General features: G+C 37.5%; 1 protein-coding gene across 4 annotated transcripts in view; it reads left to right on the top strand.

The window, feature by feature from the left end:
• The window catches only part of MEGF10 (multiple EGF like domains 10), a 112,042-nt gene that overhangs the window by 32,082 nt on the left and 54,044 nt on the right, over positions 1-25,916 (top strand). For all 4 annotated transcript variants that reach the window (XM_069777303.1, XM_069777302.1, XM_069777301.1 and 1 more), the window contains 3 exons: positions 9,181-9,273; positions 23,768-24,014; positions 24,633-24,753. In XM_069777303.1, coding sequence (XP_069633404.1) covers positions 9,181-9,273; positions 23,768-24,014; positions 24,633-24,753 — 461 coding nt within the window. The remainder of the gene's footprint in view (positions 1-9,180; positions 9,274-23,767; positions 24,015-24,632; positions 24,754-25,916) is intronic.

Below are 25,916 nucleotides of genomic sequence, written 5' to 3'. Positions count from 1 at the left end.
ATCCAGAGCCCTGGAAGCATGTGGTTAGGAGTTTAACACAGGGTTGTTCAAAGTCATATAGCTGGTTGGGTAGCTAGATGCTCCTGTCGGCAGGACTGACAGCAGGGAACTTGTGATAGGTAAGCGTATCCTTGCGACTGTGAAGGATGGCGTATCCTTGGAGATGGGCAAATGTGTAGGGCTAAAAATGAAACTAATTCAATAGTTTTTCAAATTATTTGTCCCTGTGAAGGCACTTGGGCAGCACGGGCTACAACAGTAAGTTTTCCAGAAATCAGGGAACTGAATCTCTTCATCTTTTCATCTCCTTGAAAAACTGGACTCATCAGGGGCACTCTTTTGTCTGTAACATCATTTGTGATGCTGACCTGTGCGTATACTTTTATTAAATTTAGGAAACAGAAAGGGCATACATTATAGTGGAAAACAGCTATATCCATTCCTTGTTTTTTCTTCAGCTCCTCTAATAATGAGACTTAAAAAACCTTCAGAACCTTAATGAAGAATGTCAGAAGGACTGAGGCAGTATAGCTGAATTTTTTCTGGAAATGTGGGGCCCTGTAAGAGCAGACTGGCGAGGCCTGAAGCCTCTGGCCTGCTGGGACTGCTCTTGGGCTTGCTGCCCAGTTTCTGAACAGGCAACCGATTGGCAAGCCTTCCCAAGAGAAAAAAATGAAAAGCCCAGCTTACTGGGAAGGCCACAGTGTGTGAGCTGTTTTGGCAGCTGCTTTGGCTCCTCTTGCGTGAAGCTCTGCGTCATGTCCCTGAGTCAAACCCTGAGTCTGCTGGTCTGCATGGGGAGCCTGCTGGCACGCTCCCACCACCCTGGAGCAGGACCTGGACCTAGGCACGTGCAAAAAGCTGGCTCATGTAACAGCATGTTTTCAGCCTAACCCTGCTTTACCTGGCGTTTTTTCCTCAGCTGAGAATGAGAAAAATGGAGATACATTCATTGTTTTATTGTCTGCCTGACAGCTGTAATGGCAGTGGTGAAACATAGCACTCAAGGTATGGAGAAGCTTGTCCAGGAAAAAGTTCTGTGAAATAATGCGTAAGAGACTTGTCACTGCCACTGGATTTCGCAACCCAGTTTAGGAATTGGCAGTGCGGTGGATAAGTCTTTGGTCTTTACCGATAAACAAGAGTCTGAAGATCAATATCAGTATGTACATTAAATTTAATTATTTAATAAAAATGCAAAGTAGTTTCTTAATTTGTGCCTTTCTGTTTGTTGTGAGGTGCAGGCTGGAAGTGACTGACAGGATTTATTTGTATCCCTGGAAGATCATGACCTGCGAATGTCATAACACATCATACTATCCTCATATGTATTTTTGTTTTACGGAACTTCCTGGAATTTGAAAATGCAGCAGTAAGATCTTTGATTTAAAGTGATTTCCGCACAGGGAAAAGCAAGGTCAAAATGATATTTTTAAAAATCAACTTTTTAAAAAAATGGATCTATCTGAGATCAGGTTGGCAATTTTTTTAACCTTTTTGTTTTTAACATGTATGTATTAGACTTATATGAACCAATTTCTAACTACATTTGGTTATTATACAGCATATATGAATGCTGTATGTGAATTATACAGCACATATGAATGCTGTATAATTAAACGAACTAAAGATTAATTTTTTTAATTAAGTAGTGTACTTTTTGAAGAATATAACAGTTTGACTGATCACGAGAAGTGTGATGATGAGTCTCTTATGTGACTACAGCTTTTACATAGCTATAGTATATGTAGTAAATTCATTCTATATTAACATAGTAATACTCAAAACCTAGTAAATTCAGATCACATTGGATGTAGTAATTTTTTGCTGTTATTACATAAAAAGATGCCAGATGCTGATATTCAGGGCATATCTGCTCTGACTTTCGAAGAAATTTTGGAATGCCTCAGACTTCAAATTATGTAAAAATAACGATCCTTCAGTGGAACTAACTTTGCATTTATTTGCTTCTGTAATGGTTGACCTTGGAAGGCACTGAGATACCTTCAGTCCTCTTGATCTTCAACTAGAGCTGAGGATTCAGGGCAAAGGAGGAGCTCAGTTGTTAATAGAAGGTGGCAAACATTTCATGCTTTCCATTGTTTCAACCAGCTTTCTTCGTAGAGAACTTGTATATACTAGAGTAGATGATGCCTGCATACACTGTGATAATAATAGTTGTCCAGTTTAACTTGGAAAGCAAGTGTGATGCTGTCAGTTGAGAACAAATGGTAAGAGATAGTGATGTGAGGAGGACTCTTCTCCTATGTCATCATAGGAGATATATCACTGGCAGAAAGCCAACACAAAATCTGCAAGAAAATGGCGACCACATTGAAGAACACACATGCACCTCCCCCCTTTATTATATGCAAAGATAGAAGAGAATCAAAGCCATTTGAAGTGTTGCAGATATCTTCTTTTATTCTATTCTTGCTCCACAATGTGCACAGCATTTCCGTTAGGGTAATTTTATTTTCCATGCAGTGTGTATTATTTTTTACTTAGTGGAGGATGTAGGATGCTTCTAAAAGGCTAAAATATTTGTGGTACTGTTGATGTTTATTTGTTTGTTTGTTCCTTTATTTGACTTTGCAATTTAGAAAGCTCAATTAGAAAATTCTACTGGTAGATGATTTTTATATGACTCAACACTTCAACGCATACAGTGATGAATTGAAATCTTGTGACTTCCTTTTTAAAATAATAATTAGGAATCTACAGCGTGAATACTCACCAGTCCCTGTTCCCTTAGAGGTAGTACTTACCAGTGGTAATGCCACTTCACTGCCTATAATGGGAAGAGAATTATTTATCACTGCATAAAGAATTGCAAGAATGTGCCAGCCTCGTGTTGCTGAAGTCTGTAAATTTTGTATTCGCAAAGGAAGAGAATGACCAATAGCCAGCGAAAAGCACTGGCTGAAATTTAAGTGGGGGTTTTATGAGTCTTTTGGAGTCCAGTCTGAACAGATTAATTTGAGTTCATTTTAGGATATAAGATTTCTGTGGAATTGTGACTCTAAGTTCCATACTTCTTCCTGAAAACTTTCAATAGGTGAAACTTGTGTTTTCACTTTTTCATGAAAATTCCTTTTGTGTTTTGTCTTTGGATTCAGTGTATATGTGTATATAGATATACATATGTGTGGAATATATATATATGGAAAATATATAACCAGGCCTTTTTTATCACACATATGGAAATTTTTGTTTTGTTTATTCTTCTCTAAATTAAAAATAACTGTTGTACTCTAAATTGTTCAAACTCTGATACAGAATTTTAGCATCCTCTTTGTTTGACTAATGCCATTGATAAGAAGACAGTCACACTAGAAGTAGATATCTGTTAAGAGTTTTATGGAAAAGACCACCCCACTACAGCCACCCATAAGCTTAAAAAAAAAGTCTGTTAAGCAACTCAGATACCTGTCTTTCAATGTTTCTGAGTTTGGTGAAATGATTCTGCATTTTCATCACTATAAGTAAGTGACAAAGTGGCATCAGAAGTCAGTCTCCAACTGCAGCCCTTAGAAGCTTTTCAGGGAACTTCTTGGGGAAGTTTTACATGATGTTAATAAATATTATAATAGACACTTTTTTTTGGTGTAACTTTTGGCCAGTATAGATATATTCTCTTGCAGATTGTGTTTATTATGGCAAGCAGCATTCAGTCATGCTGAATAGAAAAATTATCCTGTGTTTTATTAGTTGTGCCATTTGGATTTGTCTTCAAATGGGTGGGTAAAAAAAATTATATCTTAATTTTAATTCCAACATTATGTGGGGTCAGTACTTGGACTTTTATAAGCATACATATATCTGTTAGTACTTCCAGTATTATCCTGGTGTGTACTCTCCTCATATAAGTCGTGTTTATAAAGGATATGAATAATGTGCAAATTTCTGACTTCTGACTTCCCTATTGCCAGTATCTCTGCAGAAGAATAGGCTAACTGGAGCTCAGGTGATTATTTATTTTTGCTCTTAAAAATTACAGTGCATGTTATTAACGTTTAGATCTGATGGACTTCCTGAAGTGATCTGAATGCAGTTTATATGCAGATACAAAGATAGAATCATTCTGTTAATTTCTATAAAGGAACTTACTCCTGGCCTTAGAAAGCCCATACCAGGTTGAGAGATTGACTTAGTCTCTTATTTATTCCAAATAATTTACTGTCACTTATCTCCTAATATCAGTGGCAATCCCTAGAAGATTTGGCATATGGATGCTAGGCTAAGCTACAGACTGAGAAGTTTTTACAAAAAGTGCAGTCTTCTGTGGGTTTGTTTTTTGTTGTTGTTGTTGTTTTTACTTTTACAAAGTCCATTCAATTTTTAGCATGTTTCTGAAATTAAAGAATTCAAAGACTAAGACCTTTTCTGGTGGATTTCTTGTAGATTGACACACATGCAGAAGGGAGAATGATCCTAGTAGCATTTTGGTAGCTTGGGCATTGACTTCATATACAGTTTCTGACAGTGTAGCATTTCTAAGAACATCAAAGGAGAAATGTGCCTGTTGAATTTCCGCTAGACCTGAAATATAAAATAAATCATCTATCTTAATGCATAGCTGGATCACTCCCTTTAATAGGAACTGGTCATCAAGCATAGGAAAAAAGCATTAATCAAAGAATATGTTCAGGTAACCAAATCAGGATAGAGTGGTATTAGTAGAAATGCTAAACATGAAGCACAGTCAGGCATGTAGTATGACTTCTTTTGTCGGAAGTCATTTATCTGAAAGAAATAATATGGAGATCTACTTAGAATCCAAAAGCAGGCCCAGTTCAGACATTGCTCTAGTCTTCCTAATACAAATTCTCTGTAAAGTTGATAGGAATTTTGTTTAATAGATTTCAGGTATGAAATCTCATTAAATCAAGTATGATTTCACGTATTTGCTCATTTGATGATGTGATTAATTTGTTTAAAAGGTGGAAGTCTAATTGTGGAACCATAGTTCATTCTCCTGGTCATTTACTAATGTGCATAATTACAGCCAAAATATGTCAATCTTTGCTTATGTTAATTTATTTATGTCTGGCTTTTCAAAATGAAAAAGCAACAGATCCTAAAATGCACGCATAAACTTTCATTGAAGATAAAAATATCTTTTTTCAACTTTTGTTACTGGAAATTCTTCTGTATCTTCTTTTAACATCAGATAATGCAATGCACAGCTGTCTAAATGTCGTGTATGGCAACTTATAATGAAATAACTTCATGTCACTTTCTTAATCACCGTGGGCAGATTCATAAAATGCCATTCAGAAGTTTCAAGTCTTACAATGTTCCACTCTTCATATATACTCTAGTTCGGAAGTGGAATTCATATGAGGCACAGGAGTTACTCCACTCAGCTGTAATACTTTAAGTAGGTATAGCAATGGAGGAGCAATCTGCATTTGCACTGCAGGGGTTATGCCGGAGCCCATCAGCCTACAGGTAGGCATTTGAGTTGCAATCTTCTCTTGAGCTGGAGCACCGTCTCCCTCTCTTCATTGATATCAGTGCAAGACACATGATCAGTGTTGGAAAGTGGTAACTTGACCTAAAATTGTATTATACGTTCTATGCCTCTAGCATGACTGGCTTAATCCCCCTGGTATGAAGCTGTGGTGCTGAGGCATGTCTATGAGCATGTTGGCCAAGCCCTTGCCTCACATCGATTTCAGCTTGCTTGTAATAGTGGGTATCGATGGCCTGGGTGGATTACAGATGTCTTTTCACATTGATTCACTTTGCTGAGCTTCCTCAGCAGGGCATGTTCATTTAACTGGTTACAGGAGTACCAGTGCCTGCAACTGAGTTGGGAATGAAGCTCAAGCAGCCTGGTGGGCTTGCATCCAGGGGACGGGGCAGGTCCTCCAGTGGTGTGGAAAGGGCTGCTGCATGGAACTGCACATGCAGCAGCAGATAATCTTATAGATACTTGAAGCCGGCTGATACTCTGTAGTACAAAGCAAATCTACCTTTTGTTTTTTAAGAAAATGAAAGAATATGAGCTGCTGAAATAGACCTGTAAGTTGGACAAGGCAAGATTTTAGAGAAGATTTTGAAGGAAACAGTAAGACACAGAAGAAAAAGGGAAATAAGGTGTAAAAGGAAATAGGCAAGAGTAAGCTCAGATGGCTTTTCATATGATAATTGATTTTTCCCTTAAAAAAGGAGAAGATATGACTTGTGCAATTTACTGCTGCCACTGAATTTTTGGTGCTTCTTTACACTGCTCAGTATCAAAAAGACTTAATGTTAAGTTTTTCACCTGCTTTTGCACATAGTTATTTTCTTATATCATGTCCACCAATTCCATAGAAAACCAAGAGAAAACAGTTTCTCGGTCCCTGATGTCATTCATGTCTTTTCAGCTTGTTCCAGTGCTTTTCATGTTGTCCTCACCTTACACTTTTTTGTAGGTCATGTAGTAAATTTTGGTTCTCTTATCCCCATGATCAGTGCAAAATTTTTTTACAGATGCTGTCTCTTAGGGATGTTAACTAGGATTCAGTTGCCAGGAGTCAGTTAGCCCATCAGGTGTCTAGAGAATAATTTCTTTTGGTTACAAAATGGGTTTTTATGTATATCCAGAGTGTAGAAAGAAATCATTCTTTGATCAGATATATTTTGGGGCATTAAGAAACTTTAAAAAAAAAAAGGAAATACTGGATATCTTTAATTCTTTTGTATATCTTGAACATTTTTTGAAACATCCTTGGCTTTAGTTTATTTTGTTCAAACTAAAAAATTACATGTATCCCTTCTTTGAGAAAGAAATTTGTGTATTTGTATGCCATATATATATATATAATTTTAACTGATCTTCATTGAATTTATTTGGAAGCAACAATATTTCTGTTACACAACTTCCTTCAGTGGTCCTTATCTCATATTTCTTTTTCATTAGAGTCAGCAGAGTTCTGGCTGTCAAACGCCCCGACATTGTTACCTATAGATAACTTCTATAGAGACTCAGTAGTGGTAGCCCATTTTGAAGACTTGTGTTTGATTTATGTTCTACTACTGGAAAACTGAAACACCACTTCAGTGGCTGAAGAGAAGCTGCTGTTGATTTACGCTATTGTGGCTAAGAAAAGAATACAGCTCTAATTTGCGAGATGACTGCATTGTAAACACTCCGACCCGAAGTTTCTTCTGTTGTACATTTGTTCTAAGACAAGTCTATTTTATTATTGGAAGTAATTGATTATTATTTGCACAGCACCATAGCGTGTGCTGTTACATAGGGGTTGTGGGAAGGACCTATGTGCTCAGCATGTTGTGAGGGGCAGTGCAAGGGGATGTTCAAAGAGCTTCTTCTGTACCTCTCGCTGCATGCAGTTTCTTACAACGTTTTCAGTTTTGTAATTTTTTGCATCTGTCTCACAGAGTATGCGATTGAATGTCACTTTATTGAATTTAGCCCTAGTGCTTGGGAATTTGGGTTGAGTTTGTTGGTATTCACTAAGTTATTCATACATGTGCACGTGCAGAGACGTGTATGTGTACAGCTACCATCTGTTGTCCTGTGGCATACTGGTAAGATTTTCCACACATTTGGTTTAGGGAGAGCTTCAGTGCCCAAGGTAGCACTTACTAGGCAAGGATCTTCAAAGGTACAAGTAATTCATATCTAGCTATAAGACTAATGGAAAATTGTCATGTATTATTTAAAGCCATTCTATTCATAATAAATAAATAGAGAACAATGAAATAGCTTTGAATTAGTATCTTGTATCATCTAAAATTTAAAAATTCATATTCTCCCTGTTGATTTCTAATGAAGATCATTTTAATGCACATCTGAAAAGTAGCTTATTAGAAATAAATTTGAGAATGAAAATTAAAGGCTGTTAAAATATGCAATTAATGGCTGTGATCCCAGATAACGAAAGATTTTAGCAATAGATATGATTGATCTCTGTGTGGCTTTCCCTTTTCTTGGCCACACAAAATATAAAGATGACCAATGTGCTTCATTGTGTTTAATTAGGAAAAAGACAGGACATTTTTCAAGTATTTTTTCCTAATTATTGTAGAGCATTTTAAATCCATTCAGAACTGAGATGATTCACCTGTAGTCCCATTAAACTTTTTGTAAACACCAACTTTGTCTTTTTCCCATCAGTCACCTTGTATTCATTGGTATACCTATCAGATTCCTGTCATGGTTTCTCTGGAAATGTTGGTACAAAGAAAATTCTCATCCTGTGCACATTTTTTAAGTTCTATTGTTGTTCAAACCAGAAGAAAAGTATTACAGTATATATATTTTGGAAAGTTAAGGGTATTTCGTGATGAATATGATGCCAGCAAACTGTTGCTGGTTGCAGATTCTTCCTCTTCAGTGTATTGTGTTCTAAGTAAGTCAGTTACATTGATGTGCTTGGTATTGAAGCCATTTCAAGTTTTTCTTAAAAATTTCAAATAAAAGCTCTATTTCAAAGTAAGCCCTAACTGTAGAAACACATGCTTGCAAATCATAAAATTAAAAAAAAGTAAAGAAAAATTTCAAGCAGCTCTGCTTAGCACTTAGAATAAAGGTTGCAGTGAACCATAGGGTTTACTTCTCATGCCTTACCTTAATCATCACTGTTTTGTTGTGCTTCATTTGAACTGTGCAACTATTCAGAAAAATCATTATTAAAATAATGTGTTGCAAATCATATTTTATCCATGCTGTTGCAAGATAACTCCCTTTTTTATGTGTGCAGAAGTTCCCCCTTTTTCTTGGTGTGAGAGTTTGCTTCAGAGAATCACAGAATGGTTGAGGTTCGAAGGGACCTGTGGAAGTCATTTTGTCCAACTTCCCTGCTCAGGCAGGGCCACCTAGAGCCTTTTCCCCAGGACCATATTCAGATGGGTTTCCAATCTATATCATACTATGACTCTTTTTTCATTAAATGTGGATAATTTTCTCTTTGTTAAATGCAAAAGTATTTGAGTAGCACCAACGTGGTTTTAGTTGGAGCCTTCAAACTTAGGAGAAATAGAAGAGAGTGAAGTAAGAAAGTTTATTTGAAGAGATGCCATCAAACTTTAACACATTAATGTTTATTTTGCTTTTAAAAGATATTTGAGACATGGAAGATCTGGATTAGGAATAAGTTTAGAATATTTTTCCTAGTGCTAAGAGTTCTTCTTTAATTCTTTTTTTATTTCCTTCTCTGACAGCTCATTGTGCTGATAAATGTGTCCACGGTCGTTGTATTGCTCCGAACACCTGTCAGTGTGAGCCTGGCTGGGGAGGACCCAACTGCTCCAGTGGTGAGTTTTCACCTGCTTCTGCCTGTCTCATGCTCTTTCTGTGGTCTTGTCCTCTCTTTTGGGCAGATTATTATCGATTCTGTGCTTGGACTCCTGCCTTCTGGTCAGGGGACTGTTCTGAGTTATCAGGTTACTCTGTGTGACCTGATTTTTCTTCATTTACTTGCAATGTTGTCCTTTAGCAGGGCTAAATGTCGTGAGCTATTTTGTGCTCAGAAACATGCAGATGATACAGAACTTGGTATCTGTATAATAGATAAAATTCTATTTTAACCATAAGAAAATATTTAATTTTTTTTTTCCTAATTTGTAAAGAATGATGGTGCCAGGTAACGTTTAAAAGCTATGAGCAAGCCTTCCTTACACCCCTATCCTCCTTTTTCACTCTGCCACTAACTTGTCCTTTTTTCCCCTTACTGTGTTCCCCTCTTCCATTTTTAGTTGCTTCCTGTCTGCTCACTCTCCTTCCATTTTACTCTCACTTACTAGTCATACTTCCCCAACTTCCTTCTCCTTCCCTTCTGCCATGAGAGTGTGTGCAGGAGATGAGGGGAGCAAGAGCAGAGTATCGAGGACTCATACAGCAGGAGACAGGGGCAGATTGGCACCTTTTCTGCTTGGCGTGTGGGTGCAGTCACATGCAACCCAGTGAGCAGGTGGTCACGCTTAATAAAGAAATTACAGAGATCGAGGCCATCACACGCCTGATGAAAGAACATAGCAAAATGTCAAAAACACAGAGTGAAGAAGTAAAATAGTATCAGTTCGTGACCTTTTTATTCACTGCTGTTTTCTAGACTCTGAGTGTAAAACCAAGCACTGTAGGCTGCAATAAGGCAGTAAGGTCTGGACAGATGGCAGAAACCCCTCAGTGGCAGGGCTGATGTGTTTGTGTGCTATCCCTTCCTCTGTCAAAGGTAATTGTTTGTGCAGAACATGAATTGTTATTTTTTCTTCTCTTTGCCTGAAATAGAGCTTCTCAGCGTAATTCTTGATTTTTTTTTTTTTTTTTTGTTATAATTTGCTATTTATTCCATCTTTCTGTTCCCCTTTTTAAGGTCTTTGGAAATGTAATGTTTGGGCTAACATTACAACCATATACTTTGTTACATTCAAGTTCAAAGTGGGTCACTGCTAGTGGCTGTTCACTTGAAATGAACATATTTCAGTCAACAACAACTATTTATAATTTAAATTTCACAGACCATATAAAGTTCTAATTCATAAATCAGAGCTTGATGTCTTGCAAAGGTATTATGCTGCTAGTTTACTTAGTATGGGATTCCTATAAAAATAACAACTGTGAAAAACCTAGGTCATCAGCAGGACAAAAATAATATGGTATTTTCACCCTCATTCCTTAACAGAGCTAGGGAAATGTTCTTTTTTTGCAAACAAGGTGCTGTAATGAGTCTTCATCTGGAACTGATCTGTTGTTTAGGCAGAGTATTTTGTAAAATTTGAGAGAGAGAGTGAACAAAACCAATTAATAATAAATTACATGAGGAAGAACTTAACCATTTAAAAATTATTACATTTGTTGTATAGTCTTTGTATATACTTAGGTGTGATTTTTTTCATAAACAGCTCTAAAGAAACACCAAGTTTTTCATAAGGCATAAAACTGAGTTAGCCATGCAATGTTACTGTAATACTGATCTTAATCTAGTGTGCTGAATTGTCAAAAGAAGTTGTCAAAAAATGTGATCCTTCTTTCTGAAAGCCTTATGTATCAAGCTCTTCTGTAACTAATCAAAGGTGCAGAAGAAACATGTATCACTAGACACTTAGAATGGGGAGATACTGTTATTTATTGAGATTTCCAAGTTCAAAACTTGCTGAAAGGGCACTTCAGATGAGAAAGGAGCCTCTAAATCTGTCTTTGGAAATAATCCTTCCTCTCACAGGATTTTCTAGATTCCATTTCCCTTACCTGTCTGGTATAATTCATTTTGAATACATGTGCAGCTCTTTTCCTCTGCTTCTTCCTCAGTTGGTTGCCTTTGATTGCTTGTCACAGCAGCCTCAATAGTAAAAATACTTTCTGGTGTGCGTACACAACAGGCTAAAGCTGAAAGAGCCTTTGTTCATGTACCTTTGAACAGTGTGATCTCTGGAGAGATTGGTGATCTTCTAAAGGCTTCTGCGTGACATTAGAGCTAACTGGAACTGCTGAAATTTATTTCGGATTGCTAATGTAGTCCTAGGAGAAGAGGGGTAGGCTGAGGAAGAGGATATTTTTGTGCATATGCTACAGGGACATTTGTTTTGGAATTGATCTGTTTCTGTGTGGACAGACTTGAAAAGGTGTTGCTTTCACCAGATTGTCTTTCTGAGTTTCAGTGGTGCTGTTTGTTGCTAGCTGTGCATGATTTCGTTATCTGTGTGTCTGAGGGCTACAGCACAGATCAAATAGAATTGAAGAGCAGTGGATAGTGTTGGAGAGACAGTAAGTAGTTTTGGCTCTCTGGCACTGAGTTTTATTGTTGCTTGCCCTGCGTAGGAGATTTTCATATTTTGCCTTTCACTGTATTTTCTGCATGATCCCCAATGACTAGTTTTAGTAACAAAAGGTACAATGTGATAAAATAAAGAGGTGCTTTTTCTCAATAATAATAATGTTGATATGGCAAATTATTCATTCAAGAAGAATACAGGCAAATTGCCATACTATAATAATGTCTATCATATAAACATTTTAACTCTGTAACTGTTTAACTGAATAATGGAGAAGGAACAATGATTACATGGCAGGCCAGTATTTTTGAAAGACAGACACTCAGGCATTTAATAGTTACTGATGACCCAATAAAATACTGTGACAGAAAGGGAGAGATTATTCTCAAAGTGCAAGATATCAGGCATGGTTCCAGATTTAGTAATCTGTTCATCTTCATGAACAAAAATAATGTCAGAAGCAAATGTTCTACCTAAGCACTAAACTTTTTTAAAACTGCAGAACTAAACTTTTTCTTCCCAACTTTTTCAATCCTTTCTGTATTAGGATTGATTATTCTCCTTACAAAGGAATTTAATCTGTAAGTATCTGAGAACAGAGTTAGTCCTATTGCAGTATCTGTCCATCTGCCAACCCCCAGCTCAATTTTATCTGTAGTTTCTCAGTTGTATTTGCCCAATGCATTTAAAATAAATTTTCAAACTGTATGCCACTGCTTCTATGTGACAGTGGCTTTCTGGGTGGTATTTGCAGACAAGTGCTTCCTAAATGCTGTAATGTTGTCTCAAAAAATGACAGTGATTGCATGGGCTAAATTCGTGCATTATGCAGTAGAAGCTGAATCAGCAAGCTTCCTCCCCTATCTTTGCATACTGCTGTGTGTTATGGCCTAATGACCTTTCTGGGGACTAAACTTTGGAGGAGACTCCCATTTTCTTTTGTAGCAACCGTTACTTCCTTTTTGTGATGAGTCTTATCCAATTCCTAATAGCCTAGGTCAGTGGCTGCTTTCAGTTTAGGGAGAAGAGGGATAAAGATTTGACTGAACTACTGAGGCTGTCCTCTTTCAGTGCTCAGTTCTAGCCCAGCCTATAACTCTCCTCTACATCACATCCTCTGCCTTTCTGAAACCTTACATCCCACCTGAGAGAAAAATAGGATTGGATGTATTCTTCTGTGAGTAAAACCTGAGTGGTGGTCTCAGAATTTGGCTAATTAAATAAAATGTCTTTGGGGAACCTTTCCCATGTGAGACATATTTTTTTCTTCAGACATTTTCTTTTTAGTTAAAGGAAATATACTGTATTAGGCAGTGTTTGCTTGCAGTGAATTTCAATGGGAGTTGATGAAGGAGTTGATGATAACATACATATATCTGAAAAGAAATGCTACTTGGATTGAGAGATCACTCATTTGCAGAACACTTCTATTCTAGCAGGAGAGATGACAGTCATGCGAAACAAGTTATTCTAATAAAGATTTATTGACCTAACACAGTAGTCAGGTCAATGACAAATGACTGGACAGAAGTCGTGTTGAACCTATCCCTTGGAGCGAGAGAATCAGCACAACCAGTGTGCTGTCAGCACCCCTTTGAAGAAGTGTTTGTGAGCTTTAGGAGTATAAGTTAATCAGTTCTGGGCTGGGGACAAGGACAGAATTTAGAAAAAAGGACACAGTGGTAAAGATAGGTATGTTTGTAAATTAAAAATGTAAACAAATAGTTTTTATTGAAAAACAAACAAACCAACACAACCTCTCCCTCCCAAACTGGATTATTGTTTATATAAAATTTTTAACTGACATGTGTCAGATTGGATTGTAACATGGTATAAGAGCATTTTTGACTACAGGTTGTGTATAAAGCCAGTCTTCTGTAAAAGTTGCTACACGTAGTGATAGTTGGCTGTCTAGATGTGTAGAGATGATCAAACCAGGTTTTACATTTGTAGATTGTTTTCTGCCTGTTTTCCACTTACACTCTTGCAGCAGTATTTGCTGTAATACGTAATATATGGACCTCATTGTCAGTTTTGAATGTGTGTGCAAGGTGGATACACATGCAGCCTAACATGGACCCCCACTAAGCAATCAGGACATTCACTTTGTTTTTCTTCTCATGCCTAGTAGTCCACAAATAATTCCTTCAAAATCAATAGGACACTTTCTGAATAAACTGGAGCAGAGGCAAAAGGCCAAAATCAATATTACACTGACTTGTCTGCAAAGGTTATAGCCTTCATGATCCCCCAGCTGGCCTGGGTATTAAAGCAAAAAGGGAATGACATGTTTTTGGTTTATGACAAGTATGTTAGGATTGTTTGTGGAAATGTGAATAGGCATTTTCTATTTTTATTGTATTTAAGTAATCTGAGATTTGTTTGGATTTTAATTTCTAAATTGATTCCATTGGTGATTAATAGAGTTTCACTGGGGCTATAGTCTGAGGGCATGAGGGTAGAACAAGTGGCCCTAAGGTGTAATTTGCCTCCAGGGTTTTATAAAGCATGAGAAAAGGAGTGGCTTTTTCCTTAATACATTAAGCTGAGCGTTTAAAGCTGGCATCAGAGAAACATCTTCTTACCTTTAAATGCATTTACTAGGGAAAATTTTAAGGTACAGTAGCTCTGCCACTGTCAGATTTCCTTTACTGTCATGGGTGTTTGTAAAGTTTGCAAATTCTGTGAAAATCTCACTGTTTTCTTCATGGGACTTGGCAGATGCAGAATATGGCAGAAACAGGATCCCTTGGCATAGCTTGTGTGAGACACTCACGTGAGTTACAAGCACTGCCAGTTTCTCAGTGGAGCTTATAATTTCCATTAACCCTGCAGAGGTGGGTATGTGACTGTTTTCCACAGACACGCTTGCACCCCAAGTCTGGTGTGAGTACCAGGCAAGGTGCCTGGGAATATCTTGTACACTCTGACGGCACAGCTTGTGAATCTTGAGTTGAGCTTCTTTGACCAAGGCTGTGCTTTCCTTTTTGTTTATCAAAAGCATTTTGACTAACAGAGCTTGCAAGATATGCTTAGAGAGCTAGCTCATCCTTAAGTTTTCCAAGCCATTCAACAGGCTGTAGAAATAGGTTCTGGTTTTAACCACATGCTTGCATCAGAAAGGCTTGGTTCCCAGAACTGAGAAACTGCTGAACACACAGGTGAAACTGCAGAGTATCCTGACAGAGAGCTATTTGCTTTTATGCAAAATGTAGAGAAATGGCTCATTTAAATAATGCAGAACTGTGCCCTGCCCCTGCTCCCAAATGGCTACACGCACAAATGTGTCCTGTTAGCAAAAGTGACAGCAGGTCATAAACAATCTTAAATTTAACCATTTCTTATTACATGTGTCTTCCCCATAGTCTTTACTACCCCTAATTCTTCTGTAATTATTACTTCTGTAATTCCCCTAACTGACTTGTCCTCAATTTTGCCGGCTGAACTCTTTATTTTCTCCTCTAACAAGGCTGAATATCTTTGGGTTGAGAAGCTAACCCACCAGCAAGTTATATCAGGTGCACATAAGGAAAACAGGTATTAATGGAAGTTGCCGTCACCTTCATTGTTGGCAGAGTCACTACACTGTCACTATGGTAGATGGTATCAGAATTCCCAGGGCTACATAGCAACTGTGCTTTTCTAGAGTTCAGTACAACGATGTATTTAAAATTATATTATTCTTATGTTTAATAGAATGCTATAAAGTATTTTGGTTTTGATGTTCTAGGGAAATTAACAGATTTTGTGGACATGCTTCAGCATTTTGCTGAATTACAGTTCCAATCCTTAAGCAAAAGCAGAAACAAAAACATATATTCTACAAAACTGAGTTAGTAAATTTACTTATGTTGAGATTTACTGAAGGAAGGCATTGTAGTAAATGGTGATGGTTTTACTGATTTGTAAACATCTTTGGGATCAGAGAAGCTTTTCATTTCTGCTTTTCACCATTTTGTAAACTCAGTATATTTGTGGTGTTTACCTAAGTTGATTCCTTGAATAATATCTCTCTAAATTTTTTGTTTCTAGTAACAGTGCAGAAGTACTTTTAGTACTGTTTTAATTTCAGTCTGCCATATATATTGGTGCACTTACATATTGTCAGTGGCTCTCTTAGCAGGTTTTCAAGGATGTGAAGGATAACATTTGTTGCTAATTTAAAAATTAAGACGACCTTCAAGTCATTGCAAAAAAAGGAAAAAAGCTAATTTATGGTCCTACAAGGAGATCTGTGCAAAATCAGGATCATGGACAACAGTCCATTCTATAGAGTACAGTCAGATTCTTATAATTTTGTAACTTTTCATATGGTAGTGATTATTTTTAACAGGTTTTATCTCAGTAGCAAGATAAAATGAACACCAAGAGACATCTGTGTGTGTTTTCCTTAGCAATTATCCAACCTTGTGTTCTGATGTCCAAAGCACTTTGAAGAGTCTTCTGAAATTTATGGCATGTGAAAGGCATATACTTCCAGTCTTTTACAGGACCTGAAAAACACATTTTCATTGTTCTTCCACTTCACAGATCAAAAGGCTTTTACAAAGAAAAAAAAAAAATCCCTAAATTCAATTAAAGCTTAGCATTTTGAATAAAAATCCTTTCTTATACACAAAACAAAAAGTAAGAATGAAAAATGTGCCACAGGGTAAAAAGCCTACAGTATAATAAATGAAATCAGATAGAAGCAGAAGACTCAAAGAAAATCCAGATTTAATAGAAAGTGTGTTCTGAAAAAAACCCACTACTATTCATTTCTGTGTCTGGGATGTAGGTAAAATAGGTCTTTTACTAAAAGGCATTGGTATTTTATAATTATTATGAGTGATTCTCTAAAGGAAAAAGATTTCTTTTCTGATATGTATGTGCATATATTTTCATAACATCTTGAGGTGACTAGAACAGAGCATAAAAAAAAATATGGAAATAATAGAATATTTTTATTAAATAAGACTTTGAAGGTTTTCTAAAGGATGTTTTTATTCTACTTTCCAGAATAGCTCACTTTGTTTTCTGGCTTTTTCGACTCATCTCTGAAATTTCTGTTTGCCATGTTTCACATTTACTGTCTTGCAATCCAGGCTGACAAACAGGTTGATGTCACTAGGGACTTAATGCATCTTGTAGAATTTTGAGTATTTTGAGTATTTATAAGTATTTTATTTTGAGTATTTATAGCTTTCAGAGTCAGTGGGAATTTACTTTTATTTGCTTTAAATTCCAGTTGGGAGAGTTATTAGCTGTTTCCCATCCTGCAGGAATATTCTAAGGGAAACAAATGGTTTAGATCCACAGCTAAAACAAATCATAATAGCAGAGAGTAGTTTCAAGAATACAGTCTGAACTTTCCGATAAGGATGATGTGGATTTAGATTAGTGACAACATTCATATTTCTGTCATGGTTTTTGCTTAGTGAATCAATGAATGTTGTTCTGAACACAAACACACTCAGAAATGAAGATCATTAAGAGTAGCATCTACATGGCTATGACTTTTCATGTCCTTATCAGCTAAAAGTAATTGAAGATCCGTAAAGTATTATCCAAGTTTATTCTTGCATAGACCAAAGGTACATGATGCCTTAATGTAATATATGAGCTATTTGACTGTTGTTATGGTATGTGAAATACCTTCGTTCCAGTCAAGAAGGAGATCAATCCAGTTTTCTGACAAAATTTTAATCTGGAGTGTGGTGCTTGCCATGTCTTTGCAAGCCTTCATATTGTAATTAAGGCACTCTCTGGGCAAAACAGTAAACACATTTTCAGGTATGCAAAATACAAGGCTATGTAACACATGAATTAGAATTAAATTTCCCTTCTATTAACACTTGAAAGTTTGATAGGCATCCATTGTTGATGGAGAAAAGGGAGGACTTATTCTGGGTGTGTTTCCTTACTGAGGTCATCAGAAAAAACGTTGAGGCGAGTGGCTCCTCTTACTTATGAATTTAAATGCTGCGTTCATAAAAAGTTATTCTGTTTTGTTGTGAAATTCTTACTGTGATTCATCAGATTCTACTTACTGCCAGTTAGATATCTAAAGTATTAGTTCCACTAATGTATATTTATGTTAAGACAAGCAAGTTTCTTGCTTCTGGAACAGAAGGAAGAGTCATTCTTCCAAATGCTAAACTCTGGACAGCCTTAGGGCAATTTATGATAACAAGATTGTCAGTGGGCTGCACCTTTGGATAAATCAAAGTTTTCTTAATGTTGGCCTATTTTACTTACACTGGCTATGCTTGGCTGTTAGTGGTAGTTATTCTCTAATAATGAAGTCATTTGTGGGTCCTCCTAGAAATGTTACTGTTTTCTTGTTTATATCCTCTGCTCCAAAACACTGGAATAGTTTTTAAATATGGCATTTTACAGTTGGTCTACTTTTAGTTGCAGATGATGGTCATTCCTGCTCCTTGGTGGACCTCATGGCTGCTCCTGCTGGGGATTTGTGGACTGGGCAAGTAAAAATACAGAACAGAAAGTTGCCTCTGCCCCAGAGAACCTGTGGCTGAAGGAAAAGAAAAGAGATAACACAAAGCTAGAAACATGTAGGAGATGAGGAAGGAAGCAAACGCTGACAAATGACTGGCAGGTAGTGGTTTTGGCACACTTGCCACAACAACTATATGCAGACTTCACAGGAAGGAGGAATTATAAGGTAGGGACATGGAGGAGGACATCGTGGCAGTTTTATGGCTTGGGGTATGGAGAGCTGTGCCAAGCTGTAGAGGTAACTTGAGGAGAAACAAGGAAGACAATAGTCTGAAAATGCAGCAAAGGGGCTAAGGTCACGGGTGATGTAAATGTGGGGGTTGATACTTGGATACTGGATGACAAATGATAGATGAGAGATAGGCCATAAAGGCCATGAAAGTAAGGACAAGACAAGAGAGATCTGAGAGTCAAAGGACGGATGCAAAGGAAGGCACAAAGATTTAGACTTGTGCTTGATGTGACAACCTAGAAAGGAAGAAAGGTCAGTCAAAGATGATGTTGAAGTTATGGGCAGCTTCAGTTTGTTTTACATGCTGGAGCAAGGAAAATCAACTTTCACTTGCTAAAGGCTGTGGCTCCTTGAACCTATCTGAAGAAATTATGTTGGAGTTTTGAGGATACAGAGAAATAGGAATTCTGCATATTTGCCACTGTTCGCTTATTTTAAAATTGTACTTCACAATATTGCGTTCCAAGTGAGGGAGTGTTCGCTCCGTTTCTGCTGTCTGTAGTAGGGAATTTTTTTTTCAGTTGTTTTAAAAGACCATAAAAATACATAAGCTGAATGCTGCAGTAAGAATCTCCTCTGTTTTGGTGACAATGGTACGTATTTCCAAAACCACACAGCAGTGTGCGTTGCAGAAAGATGTGTAAGCCAGAATAAAATCTCATTCTGTTGTCTTGGTGCTACATAAAAGACAGCTACAAAAAATGATAGCAAGAAAAGTAAATTTTAGTTTTGCTGTGATTCTTCACTTTCAACTCCCCATTGGGAAAGAAGAAAGACAAAAAGAGAAGAAAAGATCTTTAAAAAAGCATTGCAATAAACATTGTCTGGCTTGAATATCATGTTAAAAGGAAACTGGCATATTTAAAAGATAGTTGCAAGTCAGAGTTTCTAAGGAGGTGTTTCTTCTGAAATGTTCTTTGATTTGATTTGATAGCCTAATTTTATTCTCATTATAGGCCATTCTTTAGAGAAGTACAGAATTGTAGGTGATCAAGGTGGGTTTGTCAGGAATAAGCTTGGACTCATTTGCACTTTTCTTTTTGTTGTCTTTTAATGAAACCAATGAAAAAAGCAGAAAAAACCCTTACAAGTTTGTGACCACATTTAGTTAAAAATGTCTTTGTTTATAAGGAGTAATAAAAGAGTTACCAAATTCTTCAGATGTGCTTCAGATTATTCTAAAAATTCATACCTTGCACTATAAAATATCAGGGCTCCCTCCATCCTAATTTGCAAATCACCAGCCGCTCACGGAAACCATGTGCATAAAAACACATCTAGCCCAGCATAATAACAATGCACATTACAGTTATTCTACTAGGAAATGCAGAATTTTAAATCTTCAAAGATGCTACAAAAGGCCCACAAATGATAGCAATTTGCATCACAGATTGCAATTTATTCTTGAAGGTGATTTTTTTTACTGTTGAATCCTTGAGCTTTTCTATGTTTCTACAGTCACTGTTTGGCACTCAGTTTCAGAAGGCATTTCTTTATGATGGTAGACCTATATTTTCTTAGAGTTTCATACCATACTTGCTCATTTTAAATGAGGGTTTATACAATGCAGTGCCTTTATTCCCAAAGGCAAACTTTTGCTTTGACTAAGTAACCTTTTGAGAAAAAAGTTCTCTGTCCTGTATTTGTAGCATTGTGTGATGTGCACAGCATATACTGCAGTGACAAAAAAGATATTCCCAGATGAACAGAATGTATAAAAAGAAAAATGACAAGATGCAGCATTAATACCATGGTGTTTATTAAACATTTACTTTGATTTTTTTTTTCTGCTACAGCATAAGGTGAAGGCGGAAAGGACCCTGTGAGTCTACTATGAAAGCTGATAAGGAGCAGTACAGCTAGCTGGTTCTTCTGTTTTAAACAGAGTATGTTTATCTGTTTTAAACAGAATATGTCTGAGGGTGAACATAAGATATGTGAAAAGGGGAAGGAGAATGACTTCTGTAAGGAAGGTGCTGTGCATAAAATAGAGCAGCATTAGGCTGGTTCTGTATGATCAATACAGAAAATTAACCCTGGTTTACTAATTGGGTTTTGCATTTCTGCAGGATTTGGGCTGTTTCCAGAAGTTATTGGGGCCGAGATACCTCATCCTTGTGAACGATTCTGAACCAGAACGCACCATTCTGAACATGGGGCTCTTGTCTCTATACTTTGCTCCCCTTTCACATACACCCTGTGCTGAGACAGCTGATTTACAGCTCCAAATCTGTTCAGAAGCCAGTAGCTGACACTTCTGCGTGTGTGTGCATGTAGTGTTTGCATATGCATGTGTGCCTGTGACCTTGGTGCAGTCAGGACAGTCAGAGCAGCTATTCTGATTAAACTCCAGCTGACAGTCTGTAACCTGACGATAGTCATTAACTCAAAGACTATCCCATTCCACCAGATTAGCAGCTGTGTGACTTCCAGCCTAGCTTTCTTAGTGTCTGAATACTAGGAAGCAGCAGAAATGGAAGCAACAGAAATAGTCTGATGTAATAGTCGGTAAATTTAGCCTCCAAATCTTATTAAAAATAAACCAAACTCACCACAGGAAACATTTCTACCCTTTACCCTCTTCTTTTTTAATAGTAAACTCAGCATTATTTCTGACAAATCACTTTAATTTCCTGTAGGAAACATGATTGATTATCGGTCAGGGGACACAGAGGTAAAATACATGATTTGTCCATCTCATTCAAAATTATTATTTATTCCCATTAATCTTGCAAATTTCTCCACAATTCTGCCCATAACTCACAGATAGATGCTAGGCTTGTGATAGAGGTTATGTGAAGGACTATTGCGTAGTCATACTATGGTGGGGCCACTGCTGTCCTGGTGGAATGCTTCACTATTGTGCTGTAGTGAAAAATTGCATAGTCAATATTTGTTACCTACATGGCTGTTGCCAGGAGGCTGGTCATGACACTGGAAATCCTATTAGCAGCCATATGATGCTTTTTATTTTAATGATTTCTTGCAAACATAATGAGATGATCATGCCAGGAAACTAATAAATTATTATGTACTGTGTGGTACCTGCTCTTACAGTAAAATTGTTGAGAAAGGTTCAAGTTCACAGACACAGCACATTCACCTTGGACATCAGTATATCTCCAGGAGACAGCAGGTTGCATCCCAGAGAGGCAGACTGGGAATGGGACTGTAGAAGGAGAAGAGGGAGTACAAGGCCTCTGCGGCTTCACAGGCGAAGCGGTTTCTAGCAAGTCTTGGTGCCTGGGTGTTGGATGCAATGGCAGATGCGTAGTAGTAGATGTTTCTGGTCTGTGCGGCTCTTAGACTCATTACACTGGGTCTTCAAGCAGCTACATGAATGTCGTTGCACTGCACCCAATATCCCATCTATTGATGAAAGAACACAAGCTCGCACTTATCAACCAAGCGTAAGTCTTCTCTTGCCTATTGCGTCTATATCTAGAGTGTGTTCAGGCCACGTTTATCCTTGACTGAGCTCTGCACTGGAACAGTCATGATCTGGTGATCATTCTGAATTATTCTGTTTATTAGACATGCCAGGACAGGGGTTCTTTTTGTTTGTTTGTTTGTTTAGTTTCGCTTTGGTTGGGGTTTTTTTGTTTATTTAGTCCATAAGGAATGGCTGAAATTGAAATTGTCTATTTTGTCTGGGAGCAGGAGGAAGACTGTTATCTGAAGCCAGAATAATGTGATAAGCAAAAAAAATATGTAGGGGTGTCTGCTCAATCATGACAGAACGTGTGACTGTCTCAGATGTCTCACCACCCATACATATATTTTTTTTTATATATATATATATATCCCAAAATAGCTAGTTTCCTGACAACAATCTGAGAACTGGTTAAGTATGAGGATTACACTTTCTGTTCCATGCAGATGTGTTGAAAATAAACACATAGCAGTTCTGAATGAATGTGAGTTAGCATGGGGAAAGGCAACCTGGGAGATGCTGTGTGCTGGAGACAGTAGTATAGTCCAGAACAAAACCCACACATCTTCAAAGAGAGAGGCCAATAATAAGGTGGACAGTTGTTCTGTCAGTTTGACAGTATTGCCGGGTGTTTATAATACATGCAATACTTTCTGTTGCTTAGCATTTTATTGTGCGTAGGTGCTCACAATATCTCCATTATGGATGCATGTTCTAGTGACCTCTCCTGGAAAAAAAAATAATCTTAAGGAGTAGATTCTTTACAAGACCCTAATCCCTTTTTATTTGTGTAGCCTGAGTGAACAGCTCCTATAGCTGAATAATTCATACCCTGAGGAGGGTTCTTGAATTACTTTGCATTAGTCTACGAAAGTGTGCCTGTTCTCTGCCTGGCTTTTTTGCCCCAGGAGAAGACTGGGAGAACAATGGTTGTCAGTCTCCAAGAGGAGAGCCCAGGCTTCCAGTTGCTGCAACTGAGGCTTTCTTGTTGTACTGCTGTTATCAACAGAACATAAAAATAAAATCAGATCATTTGACCATATGATTAGCACATTCCTGTTGAACTCTAGGTGACCTTAACCTTCTGGGTCTTTACAGAACTCCTGTGTTTCTCTCTTAAGAAAGATTTCTTCCTTAACAGCAAGGTTTTTCTTTTGATGCTGAAATAACCTCTGAGTGGTTTGCTTATAGGGTTTTAATGGGCTGTATTGGGGCAGACAAGAAAAGATGCATTTGAATGATTGTGAAGACACATTGGATAACCAAATTTGTAACATCCAGATGAAGTTTAACCATGTAATCATTAATTTCTATTGCTTGGTGAAATGCTTCTTGTGTTTTCTTTTGCCCTATCAGTATATTGCAAGATTGAAAAGGAAGTATTTGCAATTATGTAAACAAGTAGGAACTTGTGGATTTGAAAAAAATCATAATCTTATGTTGAGTAAGCTTTGCAACTTCCTTGTGGGATTCAGACAGTTGTTTATGGGTTTAGACCACATTTTTTTACTTTTTTAAGTTAGCAGGATTTCTTTGGGGAAATGGAAGCTCACTGCAACCATAACTGTTATTTGATGGAGAGTCGTAATGAAGAGTTTTGACAATGAAGAGACTAGAACTTGCATTTATTTCATAGCTTCACGTTTTAACACGTTTTCATGTTTGCTTTTATGCCTAAGAAATTAATTTGTGTACATAAATTAAATTCTGTCTGACTGCCAAGATCCTTGAGGACCAAGAAGAACTGAGGATGTACTACATAACTATTTCCATTTTATAACTTTTTTTTTTTTTACAGTTGACTCATAGTATCTTCAGTGCTGTAACATGAGCTATTATAAAACTGCTGTAAATTTTTCCTTCTACCCCTTCAGCATGTGACAGTGACCACTGGGGACCTCACTGCAGCAGCCGCTGCCAGTGCAAAAACGGAGCCTTGTGCAACCCCATTACAGGAGCCTGCCACTGCGCGTCGGGTTTCAAAGGTTGGCGCTGCGAGGAACGCTGCGATCAAGGGACGTATGGAAATGATTGCCATCAAAAATGCCAGTGTCAAAATGGAGCTACCTGCGACCATGTGACAGGAGAGTGCAGGTGTCCTCCTGGATACACTGGTGCCTTGTAAGCAGTGGCTGTATTATTTATGGGGGAGAGGTACAAGTTTTAAATAGTGCTAACAAGAGAAATTAAGTTTAGATTAACTTTTAACACTATGGTGTTGGTTTGGCTGCTGTGTAACGCAGAGAAGCAGGGCTGGCTAAGAAGCAGCTGGGCAAACCATGTTGCAGTGCATGTTCAGATGTTTGGCTGAGAAGAAGCCCTCTTGGTCTGGACTGTTAAGTAAAAGCCCCAAAAAGTAGCATCAGGAGCTTCTTCCTGGCCACCATGGAAACGGTTTGGCTACAAGTCTGGAAAACCACGTTGAAACATGGAGTTATTTGGCTTTATCATTCCAGAATAGATTTTGAGCTTTGTCAGTGACCACAAATGAGCACCAACCAGTGTAGAAAGAAATATCTTTAAGAAGAAATAAATCCTAGATTGCCCGGTCCATTTCATTAGATCTTTTGCATGGATGCTTTGCAATATTCAGTGTGCATTTCTTTATGTTGGACTGCTTTCTGTTTCATACTTTTGGCTGGAAAAGTTAACGATAGCATTAAAAATGAAGAGGTGGCTGGAGACAGGAGTCTGTGCCAAAGTAACGGTTGTCTCTGTTGTTTACCACCACCTCCCCAGCTGTGAGGACCTCTGTCCCCCCGGGAAGCATGGGCCACAGTGCGAGGAGAGATGCCCATGCCAGAACGGAGGCGTCTGTCACCACGTCACCGGGGAGTGTGCCTGCCCGCCAGGATGGATGGTAAAAACACTTTCCGAAATCAACACAAGCCCGTAAAACTTCCATATTTGTAGATTTCGGGCAGTGTCAGAAAAGGTTACCAAATGAGGATAGCAAATGCAGTCTGCCTGTAGCCAAGAGTAATGAGAAACGTATTTTAGCATAAGGGATGGAATAAAATACTTACAAAACCATCTGTTACTGAAAATCCTCCAGTTCTGTGCTGCCTTTTTAACCATATCGGATTCTGGAAAGCAAAATACATGAATTGTACTATGACAAGGCAACATCCTTTGGATCTTGTCTGGAAGTCATTAATTTCTAGATATAATTTGATATTATAGGGAAGTGACACCATTATGTATTTTAGCAGTGGATTTTGTGCCTGGTTTTCTATGTACAGTATGCATGGCAAAACCCCCAAACCGTTAGATACTGTGTTAAATGTTGGTGATGGAAATGGGACATCAGAAGTTTGACATTATCTTTAGACTTTCTACCCTTTTGTCAGTGGGTAGGGAAAGAAGAATTGACCTCGGAGCTGCAAGTACCCTCCCCTACTACCAGGCTGCCAACTCTGAGTTGGCAAATAATGGAGTTGGAAGGTGATCAAAAGGTTGGAAGGTGACCAGAGCCCAAATAATTTCTTTAAATACATTTGTAGATAATATTTATCAATAGTATTTATTAATAATGTTTTCTATTTAAGTGTCCATTTTGGGTGAAAATCCACATTTACTGAACTTTCAATTATCTCATGATAATTGAGATATTATATTGAGGTAACCTGTGCCAGAGATCAATTTTTCACTAACTAGAGAACATAGCTATAAATTATCATCTTTGTGTGTTTGAATAGCACCACTCACTTGGGTACTTAATGTGGATTATGGAGATTTTTACTTTTTATTCCACCTCATGTTAGAAGAACAAAATTATTGGTCATAGAATACAGATGTTTGCATAAATTCTTGACTCCATTTATCTGCTTAAATACAGCTAATGAAAAATGAGATAACATATGAAGCAGTGATGGAAATTTTATACTAGTGTGTGTCTTAATTAATAAATTACTCTTTAGCCTTTTGACTAATTTTCCATTCCAAGTAGTTATTTAAGCATAACTCTTTGTTAGTTTTAGTTCTTTCAATTCTGTGAAACACAATTTTGTCAGCTTAACCTTC

This window comes from Haliaeetus albicilla, chromosome Z (assembly GCF_947461875.1).
Source record: "Haliaeetus albicilla chromosome Z, bHalAlb1.1, whole genome shotgun sequence".
Taxonomy (NCBI): Eukaryota; Metazoa; Chordata; class Aves; order Accipitriformes; family Accipitridae; genus Haliaeetus; species Haliaeetus albicilla.
The sequence above is the reverse complement of the archived record's forward strand: the minus strand, read 5'-3'. Positions and strand labels throughout refer to the sequence as shown.